Source organism: Dermacentor variabilis, chromosome 3, assembly GCF_050947875.1.
Source record: "Dermacentor variabilis isolate Ectoservices chromosome 3, ASM5094787v1, whole genome shotgun sequence".
NCBI classification, from domain to species: domain Eukaryota; kingdom Metazoa; phylum Arthropoda; class Arachnida; order Ixodida; family Ixodidae; genus Dermacentor; species Dermacentor variabilis.
In genome coordinates this window covers 19077124-19104739 of record NC_134570.1, presented here as the reverse complement: position 1 = coordinate 19104739, position 27616 = coordinate 19077124, and the positions used below count along the sequence as shown (strand labels likewise).

Here is a 27616-nt window from a genome sequence, read left to right as displayed (position 1 = left end):
CGTAGATCTCTCCTTTTGCTCTAAACTTGGGGTTTCCAAATGTTTCTAACCTTGGGGAACCCCACCTGCCTTCCCAAAGCTTTGCGGAACCTCTCCTCCCTACTTCTTTTTCCCACCAATGTGCTTATCCACAGCCCCGCGATGCTTCTTACGATGAGTCAGATGAATATCTTAAAAATGAGAACAAAAGTGCACAAGGTTCTGACTCATTTAAACAAGGTAATAGTCCACCTGAGGTGGAATGGGGTTGGATTCGTTTTGGCCACTCGCATAACCCTAAAATGTCTTTCGTGGAACCCAGGAACATGTCTGAACTCTGACGCACTGTTGAAAAATTTTTTAGCAACTTTCTTCTTTCTTCCCTAAAAGGTCCCTCACTCACCACATACCTAATTTCAGTTATAAGCTGGAAGTTGTTACTCCATGGAGTGTTCTGCTGCAAGAATTTTCAAAATTGGTTCCTTAATAGCTGAGATAGAAATATTTCAGTACAATGAACCCACGATTTCAGGAGGTGAGCTCCACTGCCAAGAACTTGCACTGTCTGGCCTCTGCAAGTGAAATCCCTCCCCTGCGTTCTCCTATACTGGCACACAAGGAAGGCATGACGCATATGTCGCGGGCCCTGCCTTCATGTTTTCTAACCTTGCTTTTTCGCTGTGCAGCGCACTTCCGCTGACAGCATCACACGCGAGCTGTTGCGTTTGTCTCATTTCGTGCAGTGCACAATTTTGCACAATGTGCACGAGAACACCTGACTGTATAAGTCAGTGCTACACGAATACTGAGACAGACACAAGCGGATCACAGAGCATGATCGTGTGCTGGAATTCAGTAAAAAATGACATAGTTTTGTTGTCTGTGCATGCAGCTGCGCAACGTGGGAACAAGCAGACGAAACGGAAGAACATCTCTCTTGCTATGGTGCAAAAAAAAAAAACAAAAAAAAAACACGCAGACATTTGGTTTGTGTTTTATTATTTCTCTAAATTTTAATTCGTGTATTGAAGCAACAGATTACACAAATAACAGATGTTGCTTTGAATAATTTTCAAAATCAAGTGCCACTGTGAGTGACGTGACAGCACTGCCATGTATGTAGGCGCACTTGTGCGATATGAGATGGCTCTCCAGCTGGGATCACGGCTCCCGCAAGGAGAAGGGCAAACAGCATTTGGTATGAAATTTTAGCTTTTTCCACAGCGCATAGAGATGTAATACTTAGAAGACATGATCATAAGCGCGCATTGTATGCATGCTGCTTGTCAGCTCAAAATGGCCAGACCTGGTGAAGGGCCCTTTAATGTGTTTCGATATGTCAGTGAGCATTAAGCAAATATAACTTTAGCATTGCTAAATGGGCACGTATGCGTGCATGTATGACTTAAATTGTGTGCTTTCGGGTTGTACACATCTATTTATTTGTCTTGCATTGCGAGAAACTGATTGTAGCAAATGTAGAGAGGTGCTGAAAAATATAATGAATAAATATTAAACAGGCTGTGTGCCTATGTGTATTGTGAATTTCGCTCTTCCAAAGTGGCAGGAACTACTGGTTATTATGGAGGGAAAAAAAGGAAAAGTGAAGAAGTCAATGACCTTTTCATTGGACAATGCATACGTGCAGGTATGGGGCATTAGTCACACTATCAAAGCATAGTAAAGTCCTAAGTTATTAACAGAGCTAACATTAGCTTTTGTGCAAGAACTCATAATTTGTGTGTTGAGAGATTGAGATCCGTAGGCCTTTTATGTAGTAACTTCAGGCACATAGTGTGAAGCATAGAGTGTCTCACTATAACACCTAGAGGGAAATCTGTCACCACCATCTGTGGGAGTCTTCTAAGGGGCGCTGTGCCATCATGGGAATGGCGGAATATGTGTCTGCGAGGCTTGTGTTGGCTGGTGTTGTAAGAGGCTTCGTCTAAAACGTGGATATGGCTACACAAATAACACATTCTTAAAGGGACACTAAAGCGAAACAACAAATCAGTTTAGGCTAATAAAGCATTGTTTGAGATCACTGCAGGCAGTCATTTCAAAATAATAGTTTGATTATTATATGAAAAAATGGAGGTCGGAGTATCAGTATTTTCATTTTGCTCCGAAACCCCGACACCGGTACGTCAATGTGACGTCGGGGACTCCAAAGTATGTTTTCGCATATGGGTCGCATTGGCAGAGTAAAGGTTCCCGAAACTTGCCATGTTTAATATTTGGTTCCTTTAGAACACAATGTAGTCTATCTGTACCGCTATATATGTAAGTAGGCCCTAGAAGATGCCATCAAAATCCATGATGTCACAGCGACCAGGTGCGGGAACTTCAAGGAGGCGTCACCACCAGTCGTTCGTTCTTGCGCTTTTTCTGGCTTACCAAGCGTCTTATCATAGTAAGAGTGGTGTTTTTGGTGTTCTAGGGAGGTAATTTACTGATGCAGAAGAAATCATTTTTCCCTTTAGTGTCCCTTTAAAGTAACATCTTCATAAAAGGTTTTCATTCACCCATATTACATCTTCCAATGAAGTTTAATCACATACAATGCATAACCAAAGGAAGAAAAACGAAAACAGACGACAAAGTGAGCGCGAATCTCGTCGTCTGTCGTCCAACTTTAGCAGCCTGCTACCACTTTCTACGTTTCATATCATTGTACACGTAATAAGAAGTTCTCATAATTAAACAAAACATGTTTTTGTGTAATAATAAAGCTGAAAGAGCTTTTTGCGGGCCGCTTTAGTAGAGAATGAATCATTGTGACAGATGGAACGGTTCCCGCCTGGTGCATCTTCATGTTTTCCTGGCTCTCCGAGAAGGACGCCAATTTGAAGTCACAATATACCGGTATTCCCATGCATACCGCAGCGCAGCAGCGCCAGGCTTCCCTCTAAGTAATATAGTGAGAAACTCTATGGTGTGAAGTCATTCAAATTTCCATGATGTTGTGCACTATGTATGAAACAGGACTGTAGGACCAGGAACCTTCTTTTCTTCTTGTAAATCTGGTGCAAGCCACGAAAAGAAGAAGAAATCCTTTTGTATAGAGTACCGTCATCCTTCTTTTCTTTTGTGTATGTGTTTATAACGAAAGAAGACTACATTTTAAGGCTTATCAATGCCAGCAGTTCACCACCCACTTCTAGAGCAATATTTGCAACAGGGAATACTGTTTCGCTGCTCGAATTTAGAAATGATATTTGGTAAGAAAAAGAAAAAGTATATATATATAACAATATGTAAGCATTATGGGGAAAATTACGGCATCAGTGCTCATATTGTTCACCAGAGAAGGATAATGTAAGCATGTTTTGTAATGTTACTTTTGGAACGTTATGTGAATCAGAGCTGCAGCATTTATGATTGTATAAAATTTCAAGGAGCATTGGCTTAAAATTGTGGCTAACCATTTATCACGGTTTGGAGCGTTAATTGATAGAGTACAACGTGTGAGGAATTATATAATTGTTTTTGTTTTTCTTTTTCTTTTCAACCTTAGTATGTGCTTTAGGATATGTAAGTGTTGATTTCATCATGACACCATGGGTTGTTGTTCATATGTATTGTAAATTCTCTTAACTACTGTCATCAGGGGATGGGCTCATGTCACATTGATCCTAGCTGGGGATTTTGCATTAGAAAACAGGCAGGTGCTATACCCTTCCTATTAACAGTGCGAGCCTGCTTTTTTTTTTTAGCTCTTTGCCCTTTGTGTCCACATTTTATGTTTTCACACCCAATACAACAAAACATGATAGGTATAATGCTAACCACTGGGAGTCAAAGGATGTGCCACTCTTCACATAAGTAGTCAGGTCTAATGGCCTCGGGCTGTGTCGTGTCGCAGAAAACTGAGGGCATCTAGCCACATTTTGTTCTGCCAAGAACAATCTTTCTCAAAAGTATGGATAGCTGGGAAAGTTGGTACGATTGCATTCTTGAAGACTACACAGGTTAAGATGGGAAAAGCGAAAAAAATTTCCGTGTTTGTCAAATTTGTTTTGTTTGTCCCGTCTTTACCTCTGCAATTTTCAAGAAGGATCTTTCCTTCTTGCTATTACACGTCAGAGGCGGGATGGCAGGAACAGAAGCTACTGAGAAAGGATAGAGGGATGGGGTCAGGTTCCTGTCTATCTACATGGTCTGCTAAAGTTTTGTGCGAGCTCTCATTTCAGAAAAATGGCCCAGGAGGCCTTCATTTAGATGCCATCCTAAGCTCACTGTGCCAATCATTCATAGTCTCTTTATTTTGTTTGCTTGAAATTCAAAGCATGTATTCTGTAAACATGAATCTGTAACATGTACCTGGCAGAAAGAGAAAAATGTAGAACCCCTACCCCAGGGTGAAGCTGAGATGGAGCCAGCAGCTCGATAGTGATTGACTTCTCATTTCATGTTGCAGAGCCTGGTGCCAGAAAAGTCATCCTGGCCAGTGGCTGTGCAAGTCGACTTGGATAGCGTGCTTCACTGCGTCCATGATCAGCCCCGACATGACGATGCCAGTCTGGCTCTTCCCACTCTTCTGGGTCAGTGGCTGTAGCCAAGCTGTGATATGAGCTCCTGCAAGCCAATACAATTGACTCCCAGTGACAGAATTAGTCGTGGAGTCGAAAATAATTTTGGTCATTAAAATGAACTGTATGGTACAACACGAAGCAGGACAGGGGACACAAGAAGAAACGAGGACAAGCTCTTGTCCTCGTTTTTTTCTGTGTCCCATCTCCCACTTCGCGCTGTACCACACAGTCAAAAATGGAAAACCAACTAGCCCAAACCATCACCCTATCAAAATTAAGCATAAGCTCCACTGTGACATTGTTTCACTGGCTTCTCTTATGACTGTGTTTTGGTGTTACCACCTATGTTGTTTGAATCAGGGAGGTAGTGGGCGTGAGCCTCCTGCCAGTGGTTGGCGGGGACCACTAGTGTGCTGGTGTGATATGCTGTTTTCCACTGGTAGACTTGTAGTGGCCATCGAAATCCTCGAGCAAGTACTCAGATTTCACCAATGCACATCTGCCAATGGAAAGTCATGGGGGTAGCCCAGACGTGAATTTACCAGACATTCTTGCACACACGTCACACAAATCACTTCTAGAAACTGTGGCCAACTTCTATTTTGTATGTTTCTATGACAATCGAAGTCACCAGCCAGATAAATAAAAAAGATGGAAGTGAAGTATGTTTCTCACCCTATTTCTGCGTTAATCCGCGCCTCGGCGGCGGAGCAAATGAGAACGATCCAGCATGGAGTAAGTTGATTCAATACGACCAGTGGAAAGCACAAACCAGCTCCAGGTCAAACAGTGAAATCTGGATTTACCACCGTGGAACAAGAAACCCTGCTCCAGATTGACCAATGAAAAACTGTGAAGCCATTTAGAGCAGCTGTAAGCAACAGCATGGGAAAGCATTTGTTAGGAATGTGCCATTTTCAATATTTCCGCTTTGATTTACCATAACTTAAATTATAAATGAACAAAGCATAAATATTCGTTAATTTGAAGTGTTGAAGTTTCCTTTGTCTGTTAGCATTTGTGTGCATGGTAGAAATTGCAAAAGTTGTTTCTTATATTTCTCCACATAGATGAAGATGGCGAGCCTGTGCCTGTAGAAAAGTGCAGTTCACAGCTGTTGACCAAAGCACTGCCAAGTTTGGGGGCAATAGCAGCCAAGGTATGCAGTTTGCTCTTTTTTTATTCCTGAGTTTTCAATGCTCTTCCTTGTGGTCACATTCCCTTTAACATGTGCATTTTATTTATTTGCACGTTAAAACCATTACAGCATATGCAGAATGGACATCTTTCAGTTGACAAGGACAGGAAATAAGTGCTTTGAGTGCTTGTTATTGTAACTGATCACACATTGGGCCATGTATGTTAAAGCTTTCTAATCAGAGTGGTGCAGTGCCCTGAGAAGCTATATATGTGTACAACCAATTTATTCTCAAGAAAAAAGGTGTATTCCTTCTCTTGGTTGTCCAATAGTTCATCTATTCTGCTGTTGTGGATAGTATTTTCTTTCCAGGCATGTGTAGAGCACATATGTTCCATCACTGCAAACAACCCTGTTATCTAGCTTTTCCAGGCATTACGAAAGGCCAAGTCATAGGCTGAAACAGCAGTTCCACATATATCCTTAACTTCCTTCATGAGCATGCAGTGGCAAGAAACGTTGCACTTATTTTTCTGACTCTTCTATGTTTTTCGTTGCAGGTCTCGTCTGCAAAACCAAGAGGTAGTAGCCTTGTCTTGCCATACAAACGAGTAAGTGTCTGTCGTTTGTTTGCTGCAAGTGTAGGCACTGGATGACGTAGCTTAAACGAGGTCTCAATCTTGCATGCACAGTGCCTTTACAGCCATGCTTTCTAAGCATGTCATGTTTAGGTTGCTGCCCATCTGTCACTATGCTCTTTGAGAGATGCTAAAGTTAAATAACATTTCAATTATAATTGTTGAGCGGGAGAAGTCTTATGATGTGAGAATGCCAGTGAAGCAGACAAGTTGCCAAGCTTAACTGTTTCATGCACAGAAGCTTTTTTTCTTTGAGAAAGCCAAATAAAATATTATTGAGCAGAGAAGGTATGAGAGAAGCAAGGAAAACACCATAGAGAAAAAAATTAAGTTTATTTTACAGGAAATACGAAGGTATGTGGTATAAGCAATGCATGTCAGCGCCATACTGGAATGGTTTCCTGAACCCCTTTTGGAACTCTGCAAGCCACTTTTTATCACGATAGCAATTATATTATATAGACACTCTAAACAAATTTCCACTGTTGGCATCGTCGTGACATTCTTTTTAAAGTCCAAGTGCGATAAGATAGCGGTCACGTGCCACATGCTATAGGCGAAAGGGAAAGCATGCGAGGGTGAGCTAAGGAGTATGGTGGCTTGATGTGGTGGAGTCCTCTCATGTGCACAATGGCAGAAGGCTGGTAGGGTGCATGCTGTCTTATTGCATTTGCAAGGGAGGGAATGGGGAGAAAATGCTTGTTGTCTGAACTGAAAAGATTAAAGAGCTAACTAGGTTCCTTAGTGTTATTGATATAAGTGAATAACAGAAGCAGGGACTGTTGTGTCAAAGAGCACCCCTTACTTTGTGGGTGTCTCGCTTGTGTATTTGTCCATACTATATAATGTTGTTTCATATTAAAACATTTGCTTATTTACTGCTTCACCCAAGCTATCCACCCAGCTCGTGATATTTTAAACCCACCTGATAGTTCTAAGTCAGATTATTGAATGAGTAAATTAGCACAACAAAATGATAAGCACAAGAAAGGAGAATGGAACTGCTTTGAACTTGTTCAGGCTAGTGACATGTACACTCTCATGTCCCCACTTAAAAGGAACTTTTGACAATCATGTTACAAATTGTTTTGGCACACAGAAAGCTTTTTTGTGTGATTTAGAAGTAGCATACAATGTGTTATAGGGGCTGCAATCTATTGTTGTCACAATGCTGTACAGTGCTGCATAGATATGCAGATAGATGCATAGATAACTTATGTGACAGCTGCAAAGATTACAAAGTCAGCTTAGTAATGTGCTTGTTATACGAGTTGGTACATATTATCACGAGACCGCGAGCAGTGTGATAAAGGCGACGTTGGTCACTTTGTGGAAGAGAACGACGATTGTAAAGATTGCCTTTTCACCATCTTGGCTTTGTTGCAGCTCGTTGTAGAGAGCTTGTAAATATATTTTCATTTATGGTTCTATTGCGCTTAGTTTTACACTGACGATTTTAAGTGAAGGACAGGACATGGACGTACGTAGCACAAACTACCAACTGTTTAATACTGTTAAAAGAAAAATTGAAAAAAATGCGTGGTGTTGCCTTACATCCATGGCTTGCCACATAGGATAAAAAAGACAGCCCACCGCCATGATGTTCAAGTAGTGTTCTCCACTCTGCAAAATCTAAAAGGCATGTGCAAGAGGGTGAACGCAGGATCCAAAGAGGGCAACCCTAGTGCTACGGTCTGTCAGACTAAGCACGTGAAAAAGTACGTGGAATGTGCTACTTCAGTGGTTTACCAAATCCCACTAGATTGCGGGAAGGTATACATTGGGCAAAATGGACGTTGTCTAAATGATAGGTTGCGGGAGCACAGATACACGTGCCAGCTTCTGACAGCACCTAGCAACTTGGCTGCGCACTGCAAACAATGCAAATGCTCTCCGCTACTAGAAAGCACCACGGTCATTGGCACATCAAAAACAAAAATGGAGCGAGAAATATGGGAGGTGCTTGCGACAGCTAAAAAAAAGAGATGTGCGTAAGCACTCCGTCCATCGTGCTTATCGAAGCTGAGGTCAAGTTTGCCAGGGCAAACGGGTGCAAGTGAACGATGTATGCCTAGCCCGAACTATGATCACATGTCGTCACCTTGTCATATCTTTTTATATTGTCACGTGGTGGTGACGTTGATTAACACAGTAGCAATACTGTGAACGAAAAAACTAATTTTTATTGTGCGAACCAGTGCCCACAAAACAGGCTACACTTATAGCACAACAATAGCGGCGAACACGCTCGGCGATCGTCGAAAATCTGATCAGCGGGTCCAGTGGGTCGGCTTTTATACAGTAGTCATCGAATGTTCCAGACTAATCGTTGGGACCCGCGTGCCTTCCACAAAGTTCTACACCATTCGCGTCACGCGATGAAATCAGATAACACAAGGTTCGGCGACAACAGACAGCGGATAGAAGCATGGATAACTTTCCAGAAACTTCGGATACATGCAGGCGCGTCCCGCGCTCTGCGATAAGATTAGTTAGGCGGCGAAACGTGGTTGCCCGATAAATATAAGTACACATGTCAGTATCTAACCCCCTCCCGCGCCATATCTCCTTGTATATAAGTGCATTCTTTAACAGTATTAAACAGTTGGTAGTTTGCACTACGTATGTCCACGTCCTGTCCTTCACTTAAAATCGTCAGTGTAAAACTAAGCGCAATATAACCATGAATGTGCATCAACTAGCCCCCTTCATTGCTTTACTATATATTTTCGTTTAAATCTCTACTCATGGCATCTTTACAATATTTAGAGTCTCTGTCAAATTTGTGCTCATTCCCACCCTGAGCTTAGTAAACTAGGATAGTCTTACAAAAATGGAACCAGAAGTAGATTATTGCTATTGTTTTTTTTTTTTTGTATAGTATATTGACCTTCCTAAAACAATGGCTTTTGAGTATCAGTCATATTGCTTAGAGAATACTTGAGTATTGTTCAGTATTCTTGTAAGGAAGGTCAAGAGCTTGTGATTGGTAGTTAGAGTATTGGATGACTGAAGGAGCACATTTACCTAGGCTGAGTATTGAATGTGAAAAAGCTGCATAACACGCAATGTGTACAAGCAAGAAGACAATCTCGCCGTCTTCTTGCTTGTGCACATTATGTTTTATACTGGTTTTTCATCCTTAATTATATTCCAAATGGCCCAGCTTTTGAACTTGTTGCTAGGCTAATCTGTCATGGGGATCCAGAGAAGAAGAAAATCTGCAGTTGAATAAAAATCAGTTGTAACGCATTTGTCAAGTCTTCCCAAGCCCTGGACCACAGTTTACTGGCACCTTTGGCAACAAAATTATAAAATGAAGGCATTTTTCCAGTTCTCACTGTGTCAAAGCTTAGAACTGCACAGAGAAGTTATAGAACGAAAAATGATAGTATGCGTAACATTCAGAGATAGGAACCTGGCCACAAGGTTAGAGAGCAGGTCATGTAATTTTTGGAGCAGATAACTCTTAAAGTGACACCCTTGGCACCAAGGCACGGGAAACACGTTTGTCGGTAGCAGAAGGTGACGTGGAGTGGTGAGGTTAGAAAATTTGCAGGGCATATGATGGAGACAGTGGGTACAGAACACAGGTAATTGAATATTGCTGATAGGGGCATTTGTCCTGCAATGAACCTAAATAGGCTGATGAAGATGACGTTCATTTACAAGTCACTTTCTTTACTACTTTCGTGGAATGTGTGACTAAACTCATCCTTCCTGTCACCTACTGTACTATTTTAAGTAGTTTGTGTATAATAAAAGTTTGTAATTTCTACCCTCTTTTCAGTTTTGATTCTGCTTACATGTAAAAAAAAAAAAAAAACTTGCATGTAAAATAACACTATATTGCAGAGTGCAGTTTAGAGCCATTGTTTTGAAATTATCAATACCACTCACTATTCTGTGTCATTGCAGTATAAGGCTGCTGTGGAACGAGATGGCCCTGAAGTTGAATCTATCCAGAGGGAGACAGCAACCGGTGAATCACCTGTGCACCAAATGGTGAGTGTGGGTCACAGCCACTTACTGACCTTGGGTCAGAAATTGTCTTGGGGAAGTTTGACACAATTATATTTAAGGAGCACTGAAGAGCAACAGTAAATCAGTTTTAACTCATAAAGTATGTTTTCACTACTCTACTTAATTCATCTGGTTGATTATTACTGGACAAAATGAATGCAAAAGTTCTATTTCTTGAATTTCTCACTGAAACCATGATGCTGGTATGTCAGTATGACAACATGGATTTTCAAGTATTTTCTTATATTAGAGCCATGTTATTGCAAGAAAAGTTCTCAATACTTGCTAGGTTGAGTCTGGTTTCTTCAGAATGCAATGTACTCTCTCTTTGCTGATGGACGGTGAAGCGGGCTTGTGTAGACACCATAAAAATTCATGGTGTACTAGACCTGTCTAGATACTATGAAAATCGGTGTTGTTCTACGCCTGCATGAACACTGAAGACATGTTACATTAATGGTGAGTTGGTATGGAACCTTCAGGGAGGCATTGCCATCTGTCCTTCACTTTGCTCTAGCTCACTCTGTCATCTGCTGTGCTGCTGCTCATTCCATGGCCCAATGTAGCAGCATAACAGACGAGTGAGAGAGCTCGAATGACAATCAAAATGTCCCATTGTTCTGCTCCCATGTGGCCTCCTATTGTGTTAGGTGTGTTAGGATGCCATGATACATACACCTCCTATGAAACAAAACTAAAACTTTTTTGTATACATGCTATCACAGCAAGTTAGTTCTGAGGTTTGACAGTATTTTTGCTGAGGTTTCAATATGTGAGACCTTCATTTAATGCAAAAAATGAAAAGTTCAAATGTCATGTCGGTAATCCTTCAGGGTGTTGCTGGTGCCTGTGGCAGCACAGGTGCACTGTGGTCTCTGATGTATCTCTCGACTCTGCCTTGTGAACATTTCAGAGTGAGGAGAAGGCCCAGTCAGAAGAGGTTAGGGAAGTCACAGAGAAAAAGCAGGAGGAGGAAGAAAAAGAAACTGTTGCAGCAGCCATGGCAACAGCCCCATATGAAGACACAACACTGGCGGAGCCGCTGCGTACACCACGGGTATGTTTGGGTTTCTGTCTTTTAACAGGGCTTGTCTGTACAGTCTATGCTCCTTACAACGAACCTGTGTACTACAGACCTTCAGATATAATGGACCATATTTCAATCTTAGTTTGCTATACTTATTTTATTAATGCAACGAAGTTCGCTTCGGACTGCGCCACAACAGATTACCGGCTACAGCGAACGAAATTAGTGGCAATTTTTTTCAAGATTGGTCATATAAAACTTGCTTTTCACATGTCGACACGGGCTGGCAACTGACTTGCGATGGTCAGCCGACGATCGCGCTCAATGTTGCTCTGTTAGGACCGCGATATTAGAACTGTTCGTAATTCTTTCGTAATTTGTTCATAATTTTTGTTCATAATTTCTTTTTTTCCTCCTTCTTTTTAATTTTTTTTTTCTTCTCTCGCACCTCTTGATGCAGCCAGAGACAGTGGAATAGAGCTGTATAAATAACATAATGCTACCTGTCACATTAAGTCATGCTTCATTAGCTTTGCATTGCTTTCTAGCATAAATTAATTACAGCTTAGTCCTTCTAGCTCACCTACGTCGCATCACGCCAGACGACTCTGTTCTCGATGTGCTCATGACTTGTTCTGGTAGTCTTTTCTTACATGGTTGTTCCCTTGTGCGAAGTGTACAAACCATGTCTCTAACTCATTGCACCACCTTTAGCTGACAGGGGCATTTGCTGTAGCTACTAGCGGGCATAGCATTCCCGATTCGTTGGCGACTGGTTCTGAAAAAGGCTTCTTCAGTGCCTGTGGCAGCTAGATGCACCAGTGAGCAGCTGGATGCGTCCCCGTGCGTACATGACTCGTGGTCTTCGGATGAGGGTGGGGACCTGTTACGCTATATTTTCCTTCCCTTCTCATTTGAGTGCTTGAGTGCTGTTCAAGCTTGTTGGAGATGTCTAGTGTACCTAGCCGCCTTCTCAGTCGCCTGCTTGCGTGCAGTTCAGAACCATGATGCTAGAACCATTTGTAAGTCTTCCCTTTTTTCCTCCTTCAATTTTTTTTTCTTCTTTCGTGCCTCTTGATACGGCTAGAGACAGTGTAATGGAGCCGTACAATAACGTAGTGCTACCTATCGCGATCAGCAAATCCCGTCTATCGCAGATAATTCAAGTGAGTGTTTAGGCATGTAGGTTCTTCCGGGCTGGTCTTCTGCGCCTTAATAAGGACTCGCTGCCTACAGGGTTATCTGACAGAGCTATTTCTGATGCTCGGATGCTATAGTGAAAAATTCACTTTTTCTTTTTACTTTCTTTCTTTCTTTTTTTCTTCTTCTCGCTCAGCGTTCACTTGCCCAAATTAAGCATCATTCATCTGGTTCGTCGGAGTGTGGGTTGATGGGATTTCAGGACGTCATTATGACCAGCAGCATGGTTTGATAATCTATTGGAAGTGTTCCATCTGTAGCTATGTTAACATGGCCAGCTGAGCAAGTTGGTGATTGAACATGTTCCTAGGGGTGGGCAGCGCAACCGGGACGAAAGACAAAGGTAAGTACACAATACGAGCACAGACTAACAGCTGGTTAACAACCGTGCCATGCTCGGTGGGAGTGATCTACGTCATTCGACTTTCGTGCGGCAAAAAGCACTTTGGGCAGATGGGACGCTGCCTTAACATCTGCCTTAGGGAGCACCAAGGTGCGATCAGGAATGCAACAGGCTCGAATCTGGTCGCGTATTGTGGAAATTGCTTATGCAAACCTTTGTTTGAACAAACTGAAATATTGTATAAAAATATGAATCAAATAAACCCCGAGATTGTGGAAGCTTACTTCATGCATGTAAACTCAGGCGCATGCGTCAGCCATACTTCTATAGCTCTGCAGGATAATGAAACTGAGTTTTTGAATGGCAAGATAGGCTAACACCCTTTCACCTTTGTAAGCATCACTTTACATGTGTTTACATTTTCTGTATATTTTAGTCACTTGTTTGAAAAATAAACCAGTTGTTAGTCTGCGCTCATATCCTGTACTTCCTTTTGTCTTTCGTCCGGGTTGCGCTTCCCACCCCTAGGAACATGTAGCTAGCTATGTGATTGAAGCAGTGGCATGCAGGAGAGGTAGAACACCGGGCCTCAAATCTGAAGGTCTGAAGTCCAAATCTTCCTCCAGTACACTACATTTTCAGGCTTGGAGTGGCGCCTGTCACCGTAAAAAGAAAATGCCGAGAGCCAGTGGGGCTATACTAGTTCAGGTGAAACCAAATTAGGAAGGCCCACTAAGCTTCAAAAAAGGCACTCCCTCACACGAATAGGAATTGGCCTCTCTCGTACAGTATTTGGCCACTACCTCCCTCATGATTCCTACCATTAACCCATGGCCCTCAGTCCCCAGCAGCTGTGGAGCACCCAACCAAGGCGGCAGTCAGACCTGTGATGCAGCAGAGAGTGCCAAGAACCTCTTGATACAGACAGGCCATCACTAGAAACTGAACCTGGCAATGTTCAACACACGGACCCTCTCAAGTGAACCTAGCTTAGCAGGACTCTTTGAGGAACTTTCAGACATTATTTGGGATATCATCGGCCTTAGTGAGATTCGAAGAACTGGTGAGGCTTATATAGTTCTCACTAACGACCATAAGAAGCAATACGGGGTAGGATCCACAATCCATATGGACATAGCGGGCAACATTCTACAGCATTAATGAGAGGGTAGAAGTAGTCATAATAAAGCTGATAGGAGGTATAGAATAAAGGTAGTACAAGCTCACGCTCCAACCTCCAGTCACGATGATGAAGAAATAGAGCAGTTTTATGAAGATGTTGAATTAGCGATGAGGAAAGTGCAAACTCAGTATACTATAGTCATGGGCGACTTCAATGCAAAAGCGGGTAAAAGGCAGGCTGGTGGACAAGCAATTGACAACTACGGCGTCGGTTCTAGAAACACTCGAGGAGAGATGTTGGTAGAATTCGCGGAAAGGTGTAAGCTGCGAATAATAAACACCTCCTTCAGGTTGGGTAGCAACAGAAAGTGGACCTGGAAAGTGGACCTAATAGTGAAACAAGAAATGAAATTGATTTTATACTTTCTGCCGATCCCAGCATAGTGCAAGATGTAGAAGTGTTAGGTATGGTAAAGTGCAGTGATCTTAGGTTAGTGAGGTCTAGGATTCACCTCTATTTGAAGAGAGGAAGAGTGAAATAGGTCAGGAAGAAACCAGCCAACCTAGACCCAGTAAGGGTAAAAGCAGACAAATTCAGGCTGGTACTTGCAAACAAATATGCTGCCTTAGAACAGAGAGATGACGATGACATAGAGGTGATGAATTAAACCATAAATAGGCTGGCTTCAGAAGCAGCAATTGAAGTAGGAGATAAGGCACCAAGGCACCCAGTAGGTAAGCTCTCCCAAGTAACAAAGGACCTTATGCAGAAACAACATAGCATGAAAGTTTCCTACTCAAGTGATCAGATAGAATTCACAGAACTGATCAACAAGGAGCAAGTAACGGATTTGCTGAATTATAATGTGAGAAAGACTGAGGAAGCAGTAAAAAATGGATGCAGCATGAAAGCAGTGAGAAGAAAACTTGGCATAGGACAAGCCAAGATGTATGCACAGAAAGATAAGCAGGGTAATATCATCAGCAATTTCGAACATATAGTAAAAGCAGCGGAAGAATTCTATACTGACCTATACACTAGCCAGAACAGCCATGCTACCTTCATTCGAAGTAGTAATGAACAGGTTATAGAGGCTCCTCCTATAATTCATGATGAAGTTAGAAAGACATTGAAAGACATGAAATGGGGAAAAGAAGCAGGAGCAGATGGAATAACAGTCAATTTAATTAAATATGGAGGAGATATCATGCTTGAAAAGCTCACGGCCCTTTATAGGCAATGCCTCGCGACTTCAAGTCTGCCAGAGAACTGGAAGAATGCCAACATTATACTAATCCACAAGAAGGGAGATGTTAAAGAATTAAAAAAATAATAGACCCATTAGCCTACTTCCAGCATTGTATAAAATATTCACCAAGGTAATTTCCGAAGGAATAAGGGCAACAGTTGACTTCAGTCAACCAAGAGAACAGGCCAGCCTCAGGAAGGGATATTCTACAATGGATCACGTCCATGTCATCAATAAGGCAATTGAGAAATCTGCAGACTACAATCAACCTCTCTATATGGCTTTCATAAATTATGAAAAGGCATTTGATTCAATAGAGACGCCAGCAGTCATTGAAGCATTAGGTAATCAAGGAGTACAGCAGGCATACGTGAATATCTTGGGAAATATCTACAAAGATTCCACAGCTATTTTGATTACCCACAAAAAAAGTTGAAAGTTACGTATCAAGAAAATGGTCAGGCAAGGAGACACAGTCTCTCCAATGCTACTCACTGCATGCTTGGAAGAAGTATTCAAGTTATTAAACTAGGAAGGCTTAGGAGCGAGGATCAACGGGGAATATCTCAGCAACCTTTGGTTTGCAGATGACATTGTCCTGTTCAGCAACACTAGGGACGAATTACAACAAATGATTGAGGACCTTAATATAGAAAGTGTAAGAGTGGGGTTGAAAATTAATATGCAGAAAACAAATACAATGTTCAATAGCCTGGCAAGGGAACAAGAGTTCAGGATCGCTAGTCAGCCTCTAGAATCTGTTAAGGAGTGTGTTTATCTCGATCAATTACTCGCAGTGGACCCTGATCATGAGAAGAAAATTTACAGAAGAATAGAAATGGGTTGGAGTGCATATGGCAGGCATCGCCAGATGCTGACTGGGAGCTTACCACTATCATTGAAAAGAAAGATGTACAATCAATGCATTCTACCAGTGCTAACATATGGGGCAGAAACTTGGAGATTGACAAAGAAGCTTGAGAGCAAGTTAAGGATTGCACAAAGAGCGATGGAATGAGGAACGTTAGGTGTAACATTAAAAGACAGGAAGGGAGCAGTGTGGTGGATCAGTAGCTAACAGGTTAGTGGATATTCTAATTGAGGTTAAGAGAAAAAAAATGGAGCTGGACAGGCCATCTTATGCATCGATTAAATAAGTGGTGCACCATTAGGGTTACAGAATGGGTGCCAAGAGAAGGGAAGCGCAGTCGAGAAAGGCAGAAAACTAGGTGAGGTTATGAAAATAAGGAATTTGCAGGTACAGGTTGGAATCAGTTGGCACTGGACAGGTGTAATTAGAGATAGCAGGGAGAGGCCTTCATCCTGCAGTGGAAAAAAAAATAATATGATGATGATGATGGTGATGATAATGATTATAGATTGTAAGTAAAGGTGTCTTTACTAAGTAAAGTCAATGCAGCAACACTTTTCATGGTGTTGCTACATTAATTGCATTCTAATAGCATTAACGTTGGCACATCGTGAGATGAGTTTTGCCAAAATTTTTTCCCATATTGCTAACACATTTCTCTCACATTTGCCACGAAATCGCCTGACTTTTTTGTTACAGGGAATCGAATAGCACGAAAGACTGGATATGTAGATGACCAACACAGCACTGTGTCTGTTGTCTACACTATAGGCACTGGGCGCGGAATTGGTTTGGACCGATACTGCCTTCATGTGGTGGCACCGTGAATGTAATGGCATCTGACGGCTGGGGAGGGCACAGCAGGTGCTGTCGCCAGCTATGTTGGTCGAACGTGTTCTGTCATTTTTTTTGTTTTGCGCTGCAAAAATACCATGTGAAACTAAATCCGAACAAACGTGTTGCATTTTTGGGTGCATTAGCAGTTATTGAAACATGATTGAAGCTGGTGAGGCCATTCAATTCAGTCGGCTGTCGTCGCGGTCTCACCAGATGAAATGGCAGAATGCCTGGATAAGCACACTCTGTAGGCAACGGTCTGTAAGCTAAGTACTGTAGATTTACCACAATGCTTTGTTTTGTCTAGTTGTTTTAACATTAATAAAGGAGCCATTCATACACAAGAGCTTCGTGTGCCACATGAATTGCGTGACTTCATCATGGCAGATGCAACAGCTCCAAAGCTTTGGCACCGAAGGCGAACACTCACATTTGTAGTCGTCATTTTGCTTTCATCTCAGTGGCTTAGCCTTTTCCTTTTAGGGCATATTTTCCTTCTTCATGCTTCCGAACTTTTGTTGCTTCTGGTACACGACACTCCGCTTGTGCACCGACGGCGAACACAAACACAGCTGCACGTTCATTCATCATCAATGCTGGCTTTACGCATGCAGCTGCCACCATCGGCAACTCTTGTCAAGCTAAGTTGTGTAAAATAGACCAAGGCTGAAGATTGGGCTAGTTTCTAAGACATTAAGATCAGTGTAGCATCACAAAGAAAGAAAGAGAATTACAACGAACAGAGAATGGGAACTTACCTACACATGCAATCAGCGAAGCAGCGCAAGAGACAAACAAGGGAGACGTATGTCTCCCCTTTGTTTTTGCCAGTAATTCTTGTGCTGCTTCGCCAATTTACATGATTAAATATGTGGCAATGTCAACATGCACTCCAAATTTTATCTGGAAAATAACTGCTGAAGTTCCACTTCATAGGTTGCCCCAGTGAGCTCTGTTTATGAGATGCATTTGCATCATAATTTGCACTCATTTTCTACTTTATATAATACCTGATGCCATGAATGTGACCAGCCTCATACAAGCAGTGACCTTTCTTATAAGTAGTGTGGTCTCCTCCGCGACGCTCACGCGGCGCGCACGCTCCGATTCCGTGCGCGCCAGATGACCACCGCGGGTTCGAGCACTCCGAGCCGCCATGCGTGCAGGGCACCGCGTCCGCGCCTGCTCCGGTCCGCTCCGTGTGCTGACGCGCAGCTGCACGCGTACGCGCCCCGCCGGCTCCCAGCTTAGGGGAAGGCAACACCGCGCGCGCAGCAAGGGAGACCCTAGGCAAATCTCTCGAGAAGCCACACAGAACATTTATTGAGGTTGGACTCAATACAGACACACGTTTTAACATTACGTCCGAATCTGAAGCTAATTAAGACACAAAACATGGCCAAATGGTCGCCGGTGGCCACTAACAGCGCACCGCGACAGAGAGAGAACAAGGAACCCCAGCCTTAAGAGAGGCTGCCTATCCTTCGGTCAGCGCCTGCCATTGCGCGCCCCACAGCAGAGAAAAGGGAAATAGAAAGAAACGACAGACGAACAGACGGGGGCACGATCGGCAGACACTGCCTCCGGACATCGAGACGACGGAAGAGTGCGTGCGCGCCCGCCGAGGCCGGGACCCCGACGAGGCCGGGACCCCGACGAGGCCGGGACCCCGACGAGGCCGGGACCCCGACGAGGCTGGGACCCCGACGAGCCGAAGTAACCATCGTCCGGCGGCGGACAAAGGGGGCCGCCGCCGGCAGAGAGGAACACGTACGCACCTTCCGACGCCTCGATGTGGTCTCCCCGGGCCCCGTCCTGTGCGTGCCTACCCAGAGTGCACGCAAGCAGAACCCGAATCCCGCCAAAATGTCAGCCAATGGGGAAAGCCTGTTGACCTTCCCGTGGGCGGGATGACAGCAGAGCGACAGTGTTTTATGACCCACTGCCACCCCGTCCAGGCAAGGAGGAGAGGGACACCGAGCCCCCAGCAACACAACGCAGTGGCTCCACACAACCACCGCAAGAGCCCGAAAAACGCTGCGAGAGCCAGAAACCCCACAGTAGACACAATAAAATGTGTTTTCCGTTATATCAGGCCTTAAAAATTGCAGTGCAAAATCACTGGAAGTGCCATGTGCGCCTTTGCCCCGTCGTCTGCTTCACATGCCAGTGGTCTTACTGCTGCCACTCGCAGTGCTGTTCATCAGCGAGCCGCTGGCACCTTACAATGGCCACCCAGTGCCTATACATCCTGTCCTTTGTGCTGTTCAATTCCTTTCAACAGGCACCAACCAGCCCACTTCAGTACACATGATATAGTACTTGTCTGAGAAAAATTCATTACTAAAATTCATTCAATGCTAAATTTGTATATCTTTTTGTCCGCTACTGTATATATGTTATAAATAAATGTCAAATTACTACACTGGCGCAAAACAAAGGTGCAGACAAGCAACTGTGTGCAAACATGTCAAAAAATAATTTTATAACCCATATGGCAGATGTGATGTGGCATGCGACCATGCATTAGCAGTGGTATGACACGATGCAGTAGGTTGCCTGGCAAAGCACCCATGAGTCAATGAGTATTGATGCATGGACCGTGATAGCACTGCATCACAAAGTGATTACGCCTTTCTCTGAGTTCATGAGAAGCCACAGGCTTCTTCAGATTCTGTCGCTGGCGCAGGGTGCACAGTGATGCGCTTGCATGTTCGGCAGTTCTGCCACTTGCACATTGTGACAAAGTGCCATCATTTTTGAAGAGGCTCATGGAAAAGCATGTGAACTGTACGTGCATTGTAGGAGAAGCTGTCAGAAACACTGCAGTATGAAAGAAAGTGCGTAGTTTTCATTCACTATAGTACTATTTTTTTCCAACGAAAGAGGTAGGTTATTTCAACTGTATCTGTGTTATCTTTGTTTTTCAGTTGTTTCTCCCGATTCCCAGACGTAACAAAACACTGATATGATCACATAATATAATCACATCTTATAGTATCACATCTTAGAAGAAGGTTTAACTGCAATGTGGGCTTGGACAATTTACTAACCACCACAATCCTTTCCTCATCTTTATAAGATGTCATTCCTTGCTCTATTCAGGAAAAAAATAATTTAAGAACTAAAAAGAACAGCTGACCTGCTGTAGCGATGTCTATATGCATACATCATTATCGACACACAAGAAATGCAAAGCAGCTCTGCCATAGAAGGTACCTCCTTGCAGTAACATGGTCACGTGCAAATTTCTTAACTGTTGTACTGGTTCCAAATAGGTGCCTCATTGCAACTGCTACTGTATGTATTGCAGATGAAGCATGTATTGTTGCAGGACATTCTTCAGAACCTTGTACAGATTTACTAACTCTGCCAACATTGTCCATGTGTTTTATTATGTCATGCTTGCAGAAGACACGATGTGGACAGCGTGGCAAGAGGAAGAGGCCTGAGCCCGATGTGGGACTGTTTCCTGATGGCCAAACGTACAACTCGCCTCATGACAACATGTCATCTGACGGCACAGTTGAAGACAGCAGCAAAGGAGGAACTGATTTTAAGCCCTTCGATTACACAGCACAAATACCTCAAGGTAAAAAGAAGTTCAAAAAGCAAAGTTTCTTACCAGTACCTAAAGGGCAAAGTGCATCTGACGTGCTGCCTATACATGGAAATGCTAAGAAGTGAGGGCCATGGTTTGACATCTTTTTCGAGCAGCTAGGAAACCTTGAAGATTTGTCTGGCAAATAGTGTTTTGTCTGTCGTCACAATGGTTTTGTCCCTATTGAACATAGTGCAAGATGCCATTCTCTTTCCCCCCCCCCCTTTTTAAACTAATACACAAACACTCACACTAGCGCTTACAGCTAGGTCGAACACTGCCTGTACCAGCGGGTCACTAAAGCTGAAGGAAAGAACTGAAGAGGTCCACATTGACTGTGCCTCAGTGTCAATCATGTGTTTCTCTTTACTTTGTTTCCTTGGTGAACACAGTGCAAAATGTGTTATGAGAAACAAAGGCCTTTTATGAAGATATAATTCCAAAAAGCTTTATTGTACATTCATGACCAGGTTCTATGCCATGCCGCATTTTAAAAAAGTCGGACTTCCTGCATCGCAGCATCCCCTGAGGAGTGCCTTAAACAAACTTGCCTAGAGAGTGGATCGGGCTTCTTTCTAGGTAGTATTGCAAGAAACTCTGTCTGAAAAGATGGTGCAACACATTCATAAGCACTGGCTTGCAATTTGTGCATCTATTGCAACTAAGCTAGCAATTGATGCTCACATCATAAATGCAATTTTTTTCACCTCTTTTATAGATGAGCCTTTGGACAGATTGTTTAGGGTCTGTATCCACTTACCGTATCTATTCGTCTAATGGCCACTGTTTTTTTAAACGAAATTTGGGATGAGAATTTGGGGGTGCAGCCATTACATGGAGAAAAAGGCACAAATTTTTGTTTCGTAAATATTTTTAGTGGTACTTGCCTTTATTGAATTACAGTACTCACTTGTAATGGCTCTGGCTATTCTTCACTATTCCCATAGCACGTCACTTTCCGCCTAGAATAAATGGTGACGTCCCACAGACCAGCGATGGTAGAGTCTAGCAGGCAGCCACTAAAACTCTGAAGCTGTACTTTTGCTACCTGGAGGCGCCGAAAACTCAGCACAGCTGCCTTGTTCTGTCACCAATTAAAAAACAAAGCTTCGGAATTCTCACACTGCACAACAGATAACACTGCCAACCGTCTCAAAAATCAAGAGCGCGGCTTATACACAAGTAATTATTAATATACTTCTTGGGGGGATTTTTTTTTACAATGTTCTGGGTGCGACTTTTACACCGGTGCGACCATTACACAAGTATGTACGGTATGTATGCTATGCATATAGCTTTTTCTTGTAGCTGAGCATAACTGGTGTTCAGCCCATATGCACTTAGCATAACCATGTAACCTAGGGTACTGCTGTAATGGTAAGCTGAAGTAAACATGCCTGGACAGTCACGTCTCTGTCAGTCAGCATTGCTCGCTTCAATATAGACGTTGTTGTGTGGCATGGTGCAAACAGCACAAATGAGCACAGACCATCCAAACGCTGCAGAAAGTGGACTTAGAAGCAGTTTCCATTTCAAGCACCAATGCCCTCCGCAATGCAGCATTGCAGCATTGCATAGTAGTTTTGACAAAAGAGGACATAGCGACACACGACAAACGTGCATGCATGAGTGCTTGTTGCAACTGATTTATTACACATAAAATTCAAGAGATGCGTACTTATGAAAATGAAAATGCCTCATGTGGATCACGCAAAACATGCCTTGCCTGTCATGTAATGTTAATGAACAAAGCCTGCTAGTTTCATTGCATATATGACTTGGCTCATAATTTGCCGTTCTAAGACATAACCACATGCTTGACAAAATACATGCAAATCAGCTAAAGTTTTTTTTTTTTTTTTTTTGAAAAGATAACCTGCAGAAAGTTTATGCTGCAACTAGGTTATTTAATACCATTTCAAATAAAAGCTATGCAGTCTTGTGTATTTCTAAAGAAATGTTTAACTAGTGCCGGTTCACATTTAAGCCCAAGTGTAACATATTTATTTTTTCAACAGCTAAAGAGCATAAAAAACAGCCTTGGAGTTACAAGCCCGAGGGGTCTGATGACATGAAGGTGTGTACGATTCCATCGGAGCAGCTTGAGACCATGCAGTGCTAGCAGCAGATGCTGATTTGTCTCTTCTGCATGCAGGCTGGAAAAAGGAAACGAAGAAGACAGCAGGTCAAGAGCCACACATTTGGAAACCACAGTGGCGAGCCTGTTGCCAAATGGCCCAAGCGATGACCAGCTCACTCCGCTGCAGCTGTAGGGGGGAGGGCAGTAAAATTGTTTTCATCTGCCTTGTTGTTTGTTACTGGAACTGCTTTCCTCCTTTTCCTCTGGCATTATCTGCAGTGAGAACTCACTCCGCTGCAGCTGTAGGGGGGAGGGCAGTAAAATTGTTTTCATCTGCCTTGTTGTTTGTTACTGGAACTGCTTTCCTCCTTTTCCTCTGGCATTATCTGCAGTGAGAAAACAAAGCACACACACATTTACCAGTGTTGTTCAGAAGCTCTGTAAGTGAATTTGCTGGATGGAGAGCAGTGATCTGAATGTACAGAGTGTTGCACAAATATGAGTGCCAGGTATGCGCAACTCTTACAGCTAAATCACTGGCTTGTTCATGCTCAAATTTCACACAGAAGTACCACTTTTCACTGGGTTCAGCAGCTTTACACTCATTACTTTCTTGTTTTTGAATCCAATGTGTGTGTCGTCTGACTTACCACTCAAAGCCTGTAAATTATACTGCAATGGAACGGTGATGCCATCTGTCCCAGCTACAGTGAACATGTCTTCTCCAAAGCCATGACACCATCCCATTGCAGCAGAATCTGCATGTTTGGGTGGCGCTGCTTCAGACGATACACACAACTGGGTTTCTAAAGAGGTAAGTGATGCTCCCAGACATGGTATCAAACATAACCCACTGCAAGATACTACCTCTGTGCAAAATTTGACTGCTAATGTGCCAGTGGTCTACCTGGAAGAGTCATGTAAATGCTTGGCCCTCCCATTTATGCAACAATTAGTATGCAACGCAATGCCTTATGAGCCTTAATAATTTGAATCCACTAACACATGTCTACAAGCAGATCAAGGTACATTTCATCATGTTGCAGTACTTCGAAGGATGACATGCTACCTTCATAATTTTTGCATCACTATGGTAACTGTGGTGCAAAGTGAACATGGTTGTTTATTTTAGAAGTTCAATGTGCATTATACTGGAAGTTTTTATTGTTTGGGTAGATTCATTACCACAAGCCTAGTGCAGCAGCACCAACAAAACATGCAAAATCATGTGGTTGTCTTATGGGTATTGTGTTTAGCTGAAGCAAGCCATTTAGCAAGTGATTTACTGTACAGAAAGCTGCTCCAAACAAACCAAAATATACAATTCTTAAATGGTGAAGCCTGCACTACTGATTTTATAGCCAGATGAAGACAGCTCGCATCATAGAAAGACCAAAAGTGGAAACAGTTCTCGCCATCTTCTGTAAGCACTTTGGTGAACACGAGAGCAAAAATTTAGAGACAGTGAGAAACACAAAATAGTTGAATTTACTGGTGGCTATTTCATGTGCTGTTTGGAATGGAGGATGTACAACCTGTTTTTAAATGCACAAGCACTGCTGCACACCTGTAGATTTTAAGTGTTCATCTGCTAGATAATTTTGTCACCTTATGCACCTCACTCAAATGAAGTTTCTCTCTTAACAAGGTCAGTGTGAATGAAGCCTATGAACCACATTATGTAAATTGTATAGCAACTTCTAAATTGCGGCATGTTTGTTTCTGTACATCACCTTGTTTAGAAACTCTGCATAGTTGATGCGGCCATCCTTGTCAGCATCTACTTCTGCTATGATTTTTTCAGCTTCTTCAAGTGTCATGCTTTGCCCAATCTGGAAAAATCGTGCCATATGCTAACTATTGAACACTGAACAACAGTGATTTCTTCTCTCAGTAAATTTTCAACAAAAATTTCTGCAACTCAAAAAACTTCCATGCTAATTTGGAAGCTCTAACTTTCAAGAGTTTATTTTTTTTTAATAGCATATACGCCATCACCATAAATTTAAATGAAAAAAAATATTGTACATATAATCACTGGCATTCCCATGTAGCTGGTCAAGAAGCATGCTTTATCCAGAACTCTACTTCTGAGAATCAATCATACTAATATTGCACCCAGTTGTGAATGTGGAATTGCAGAGGTAAATATTAATTTATGTATTTTCTGCGGGATGGAAAAGTGAAATGCACTGTCGTGAGGAAAAAAGAATACCCAAGTTGTACTCAAGATTGTCTATTTTTGATTTTGCACTGAAATAAAGGTAGTATAAAGAAGCGGATGTTTCAACAAAAAGGAATGTACTTAATTATTAGCAAGTTCTGAAGCCACACTGATTCTGCAGTCATTTCTAGAGTACCATGTTGGACTTCCCTGTAATAAATGGTTGGAATGAACCCGATTTCTGATGGTTATTGTGCAACAAAAGTTCATGCTCCACGATACAGGTAATACCAGAAAATATGTTTTAGGACAGTCTGGTATATATTGGGGCACTCACTGATATAGCTTTTATGTGCGTGCCACTCAAACTATCAACCTCAATCCAATTGTATATTCTCTATAGAATCTGTTAAAGGGACTCTATGAAAATTCCATGTAAGCTTTGGCTATGTTGAAAGATGCTATTCCAATTGGAGAAAATGTGACTTCTTGAGAGTCATCACTGTCTGCTGATTTTCTATGGTCTGCCGAACTTTCAGTTCAGTTAGTTGGTGAGCCACCTTGCCTTACTGCTTTTTGTGCTATGGTTGTGAACTTTAGGGTTTGTCCAAAAGCAAAATTTAATACACTGGTCTGCATTGCAGACAAACCAGTTCTCACTTGAGCAGCTGTGTAATCCTAATAAGTTAAGGTAGAAAAGTGTTGTTCGCTAATAACTGTTGATCGTACAAATTAGAATTTAAATGTACTTGAAAAGCAGTGCAGATATTCGCGTAACGCACATTCCACTAGTTTATGCATAAAGTGACAAGAGGGGGGATGTACTTTGGTGAAGATTTGTGTCAGCTCGGCCTTTGTGATGTATCCATTAGAGTCCCTGTCGAATACTTGAAACGCCTTGAGGACATCCGCGCGTGTACTGACGCGCACCGACATCTTGCGCACCATGAAGGCCAAGAACTCTTGGAAGTCGATGCTCCCGTTGAAATTGCGGTCCACCTGGCGCACGATGCGTGCCATCTCGTCGGCGCTGGGCCTTTCTCCAAGAGCCCGCAACACCATCTCGAGCTCTGCACACGAAATGACGCCGTCACCGTTTCGATCGAACAGCAGAAAGGCGCCCTTGATGTCTGCGATCTCTTCGGGTGACAGCTGTTTGCTGTGCACCATTTTAAGCGTGGGCAGCTGCAACAAACGCTGACGTGTTTGCTGCTTGGCTCGTGGGGGGATCATTCGCGATCTGAATAACAATAAAAAAAAAAAAAAGAAGGAGACGTTTTAATTTAGACGATGGTTGACGATAGCGAGATTATTTAGGTATGTACTTGTACTATCGCGCTTAGTATGAGCTACAATGCGAGAGCAAAGCGGTCGCACGTTGTTGCTCATACCGTGCCAACACCTCCTATATATACTTGTATATAGGAGGTGTTGACCGTGCGCGATATAATACCGAATAAAGCTTCGCCGCATTGGCTTCGCGTATGTGCAGAGTTGTGCTAGGTGCACGTCATCATAGGCGCGAGGTTTATGTTCCAGATCGGATGCACCAGAATAGAAGAAGAAAAAAAAAAGAAAAAAAAAGAAGGAAAACTTATATAATTGAAGTGGTGGCATTATGTCACGAAGACAATTTCACATTTTAAGGAATAACCGTTTTTGTTTTGCTTAGCGATGATTTCAGTTTTTAAGGCCACGAATTTTTAACATAGCGAGCACTCAGAGATATTCTTGTTGCGCAATTGTTCGTGCACAAATCTTTTGTTCTCGAGACGAGTTAAGGCGCGCGAAAAGCGCGCCTTTGGGTAAGAGCAGACGACGAAGTGGTTGCGTAACTTCCTGTCCTGCATCCGAGGCCTGACGGGTTGTTGCACTTCCTGATCCTTAAACGACGCTTCACCTCAGCACTGGATGTTGCCGATCGCCGCGCTGTTTGTTATGTTAACTTTTAAAAATGCTTCGGCGGTCTTAATGTGGTGTTATGTGTCAAGTGCGCTTCATGGAGTACTGCTTGCAAGCTAAACTGACTGTTTGATTGTGGTGGTGCACCGTAGCCTGCGTGTGTCGAGCAATCCGAAACGATGCCTTATTGCTTGCACGGTGCGGCGGCTCGTATTCGGAACAAATTGCTAACTGTCTTTCACAGTGTGACAGCAGATGAAGGCATCGTGGTTTGTTAAAGACTGATGTCATCATGCCTTCGAAGCTGCAGCTGGATAAAATAGCGTGGCAGTGGACCGAAACAGTGGAACCGGCCAATGTCAAACAGGAGCACATCGAAGCTGCCTACCGGGTTAGATGTAGTTCTTGTTCAGCCAATGCATGCAGGTGAGTGCTTGCGTTGTTTCAGATGCGTTGTTGCTTTCATCGTCAGCTCGAGGCACGGTGCAAGTCTAAGCACGCGCTGTAGCACTTGGTGTCTCATGCAGCAAAATACGCGGGAAACACGTTCGTATAGTTGTCATGCGTGCAGACGCAGTCGACGCCTGCAGCGCTTTACAGCTTAATCGTTTGTAAAAACTCGGTTCTGCCTCTGATTAGACGCAGTAGTTTAAAATAGTCTTCTAAAGTACGGCGCCCTTCTTGTGGCACTATCGGTACCGATGCCCGCTCATCGAGCGCCGGCGTGACACCGGTTTACTTTGGTTTCTGCAGATGTTGATAGCGGCTTCGGAGACCGAATATTTTTCGCGAATTCATTACGAATACGACACACTGCCTACCGAAAACTGGCTGCTCCTCGTACTTGTTGTAAATGTTGCCCAGCACATTCTCTGACGTTGTCAATTGTGCATATATCACTCGTTT

The 27616-nt window shown here is 42.9% G+C and overlaps 3 protein-coding genes across 4 annotated transcripts in view; 2 read left to right on the top strand and 1 right to left on the bottom strand.

Annotated features, from left to right (window-relative positions):
- The window catches only part of Rrp6 (exosome component Rrp6), a 113716-nt gene extending 90848 nt beyond the window's left edge, over positions 1-22868 (top strand). For both annotated transcript variants that reach the window (XM_075684382.1, XM_075684381.1), the window contains exons 14-21: positions 4400-4523; positions 5585-5673; positions 6213-6263; positions 10209-10295; positions 11227-11370; positions 20375-20555; positions 22583-22641; positions 22720-22868. In XM_075684382.1, coding sequence (XP_075540497.1) covers positions 4400-4523; positions 5585-5673; positions 6213-6263; positions 10209-10295; positions 11227-11370; positions 20375-20555; positions 22583-22641; positions 22720-22812 — 828 coding nt within the window. In that variant the 3' untranslated portion in view covers positions 22813-22868. The remainder of the gene's footprint in view (positions 1-4399; positions 4524-5584; positions 5674-6212; positions 6264-10208; positions 10296-11226; positions 11371-20374; positions 20556-22582; positions 22642-22719) is intronic.
- A 39-nt stretch (positions 22869-22907) lies between these two features.
- LOC142575230 (neo-calmodulin-like) lies at positions 22908-26033 on the bottom strand. The gene is made up of 3 exons (XM_075684390.1): positions 25634-26033; positions 24378-24476; positions 22908-23030 (listed from the first exon to the last, which is right to left on the bottom strand). The coding sequence occupies exons 1-3, from the start codon at positions 25976-25978 to the stop codon at positions 22974-22976; spliced, it is 501 nt and encodes a 166-aa protein (XP_075540505.1). The 5' UTR covers positions 25979-26033; the 3' UTR covers positions 22908-22973.
- Positions 26034-26671: 638 nt separating this feature from the next.
- Positions 26672-27616, top strand: part of LOC142575225 (ubiquitin carboxyl-terminal hydrolase 48-like) — a 100814-nt gene continuing 99869 nt past the window's right edge. Inside the window, exon 1 of the mRNA XM_075684380.1 lies at positions 26672-27136. Coding sequence (XP_075540495.1) covers positions 27003-27136 — 134 coding nt within the window. The 5' untranslated portion in view covers positions 26672-27002. The remainder of the gene's footprint in view (positions 27137-27616) is intronic.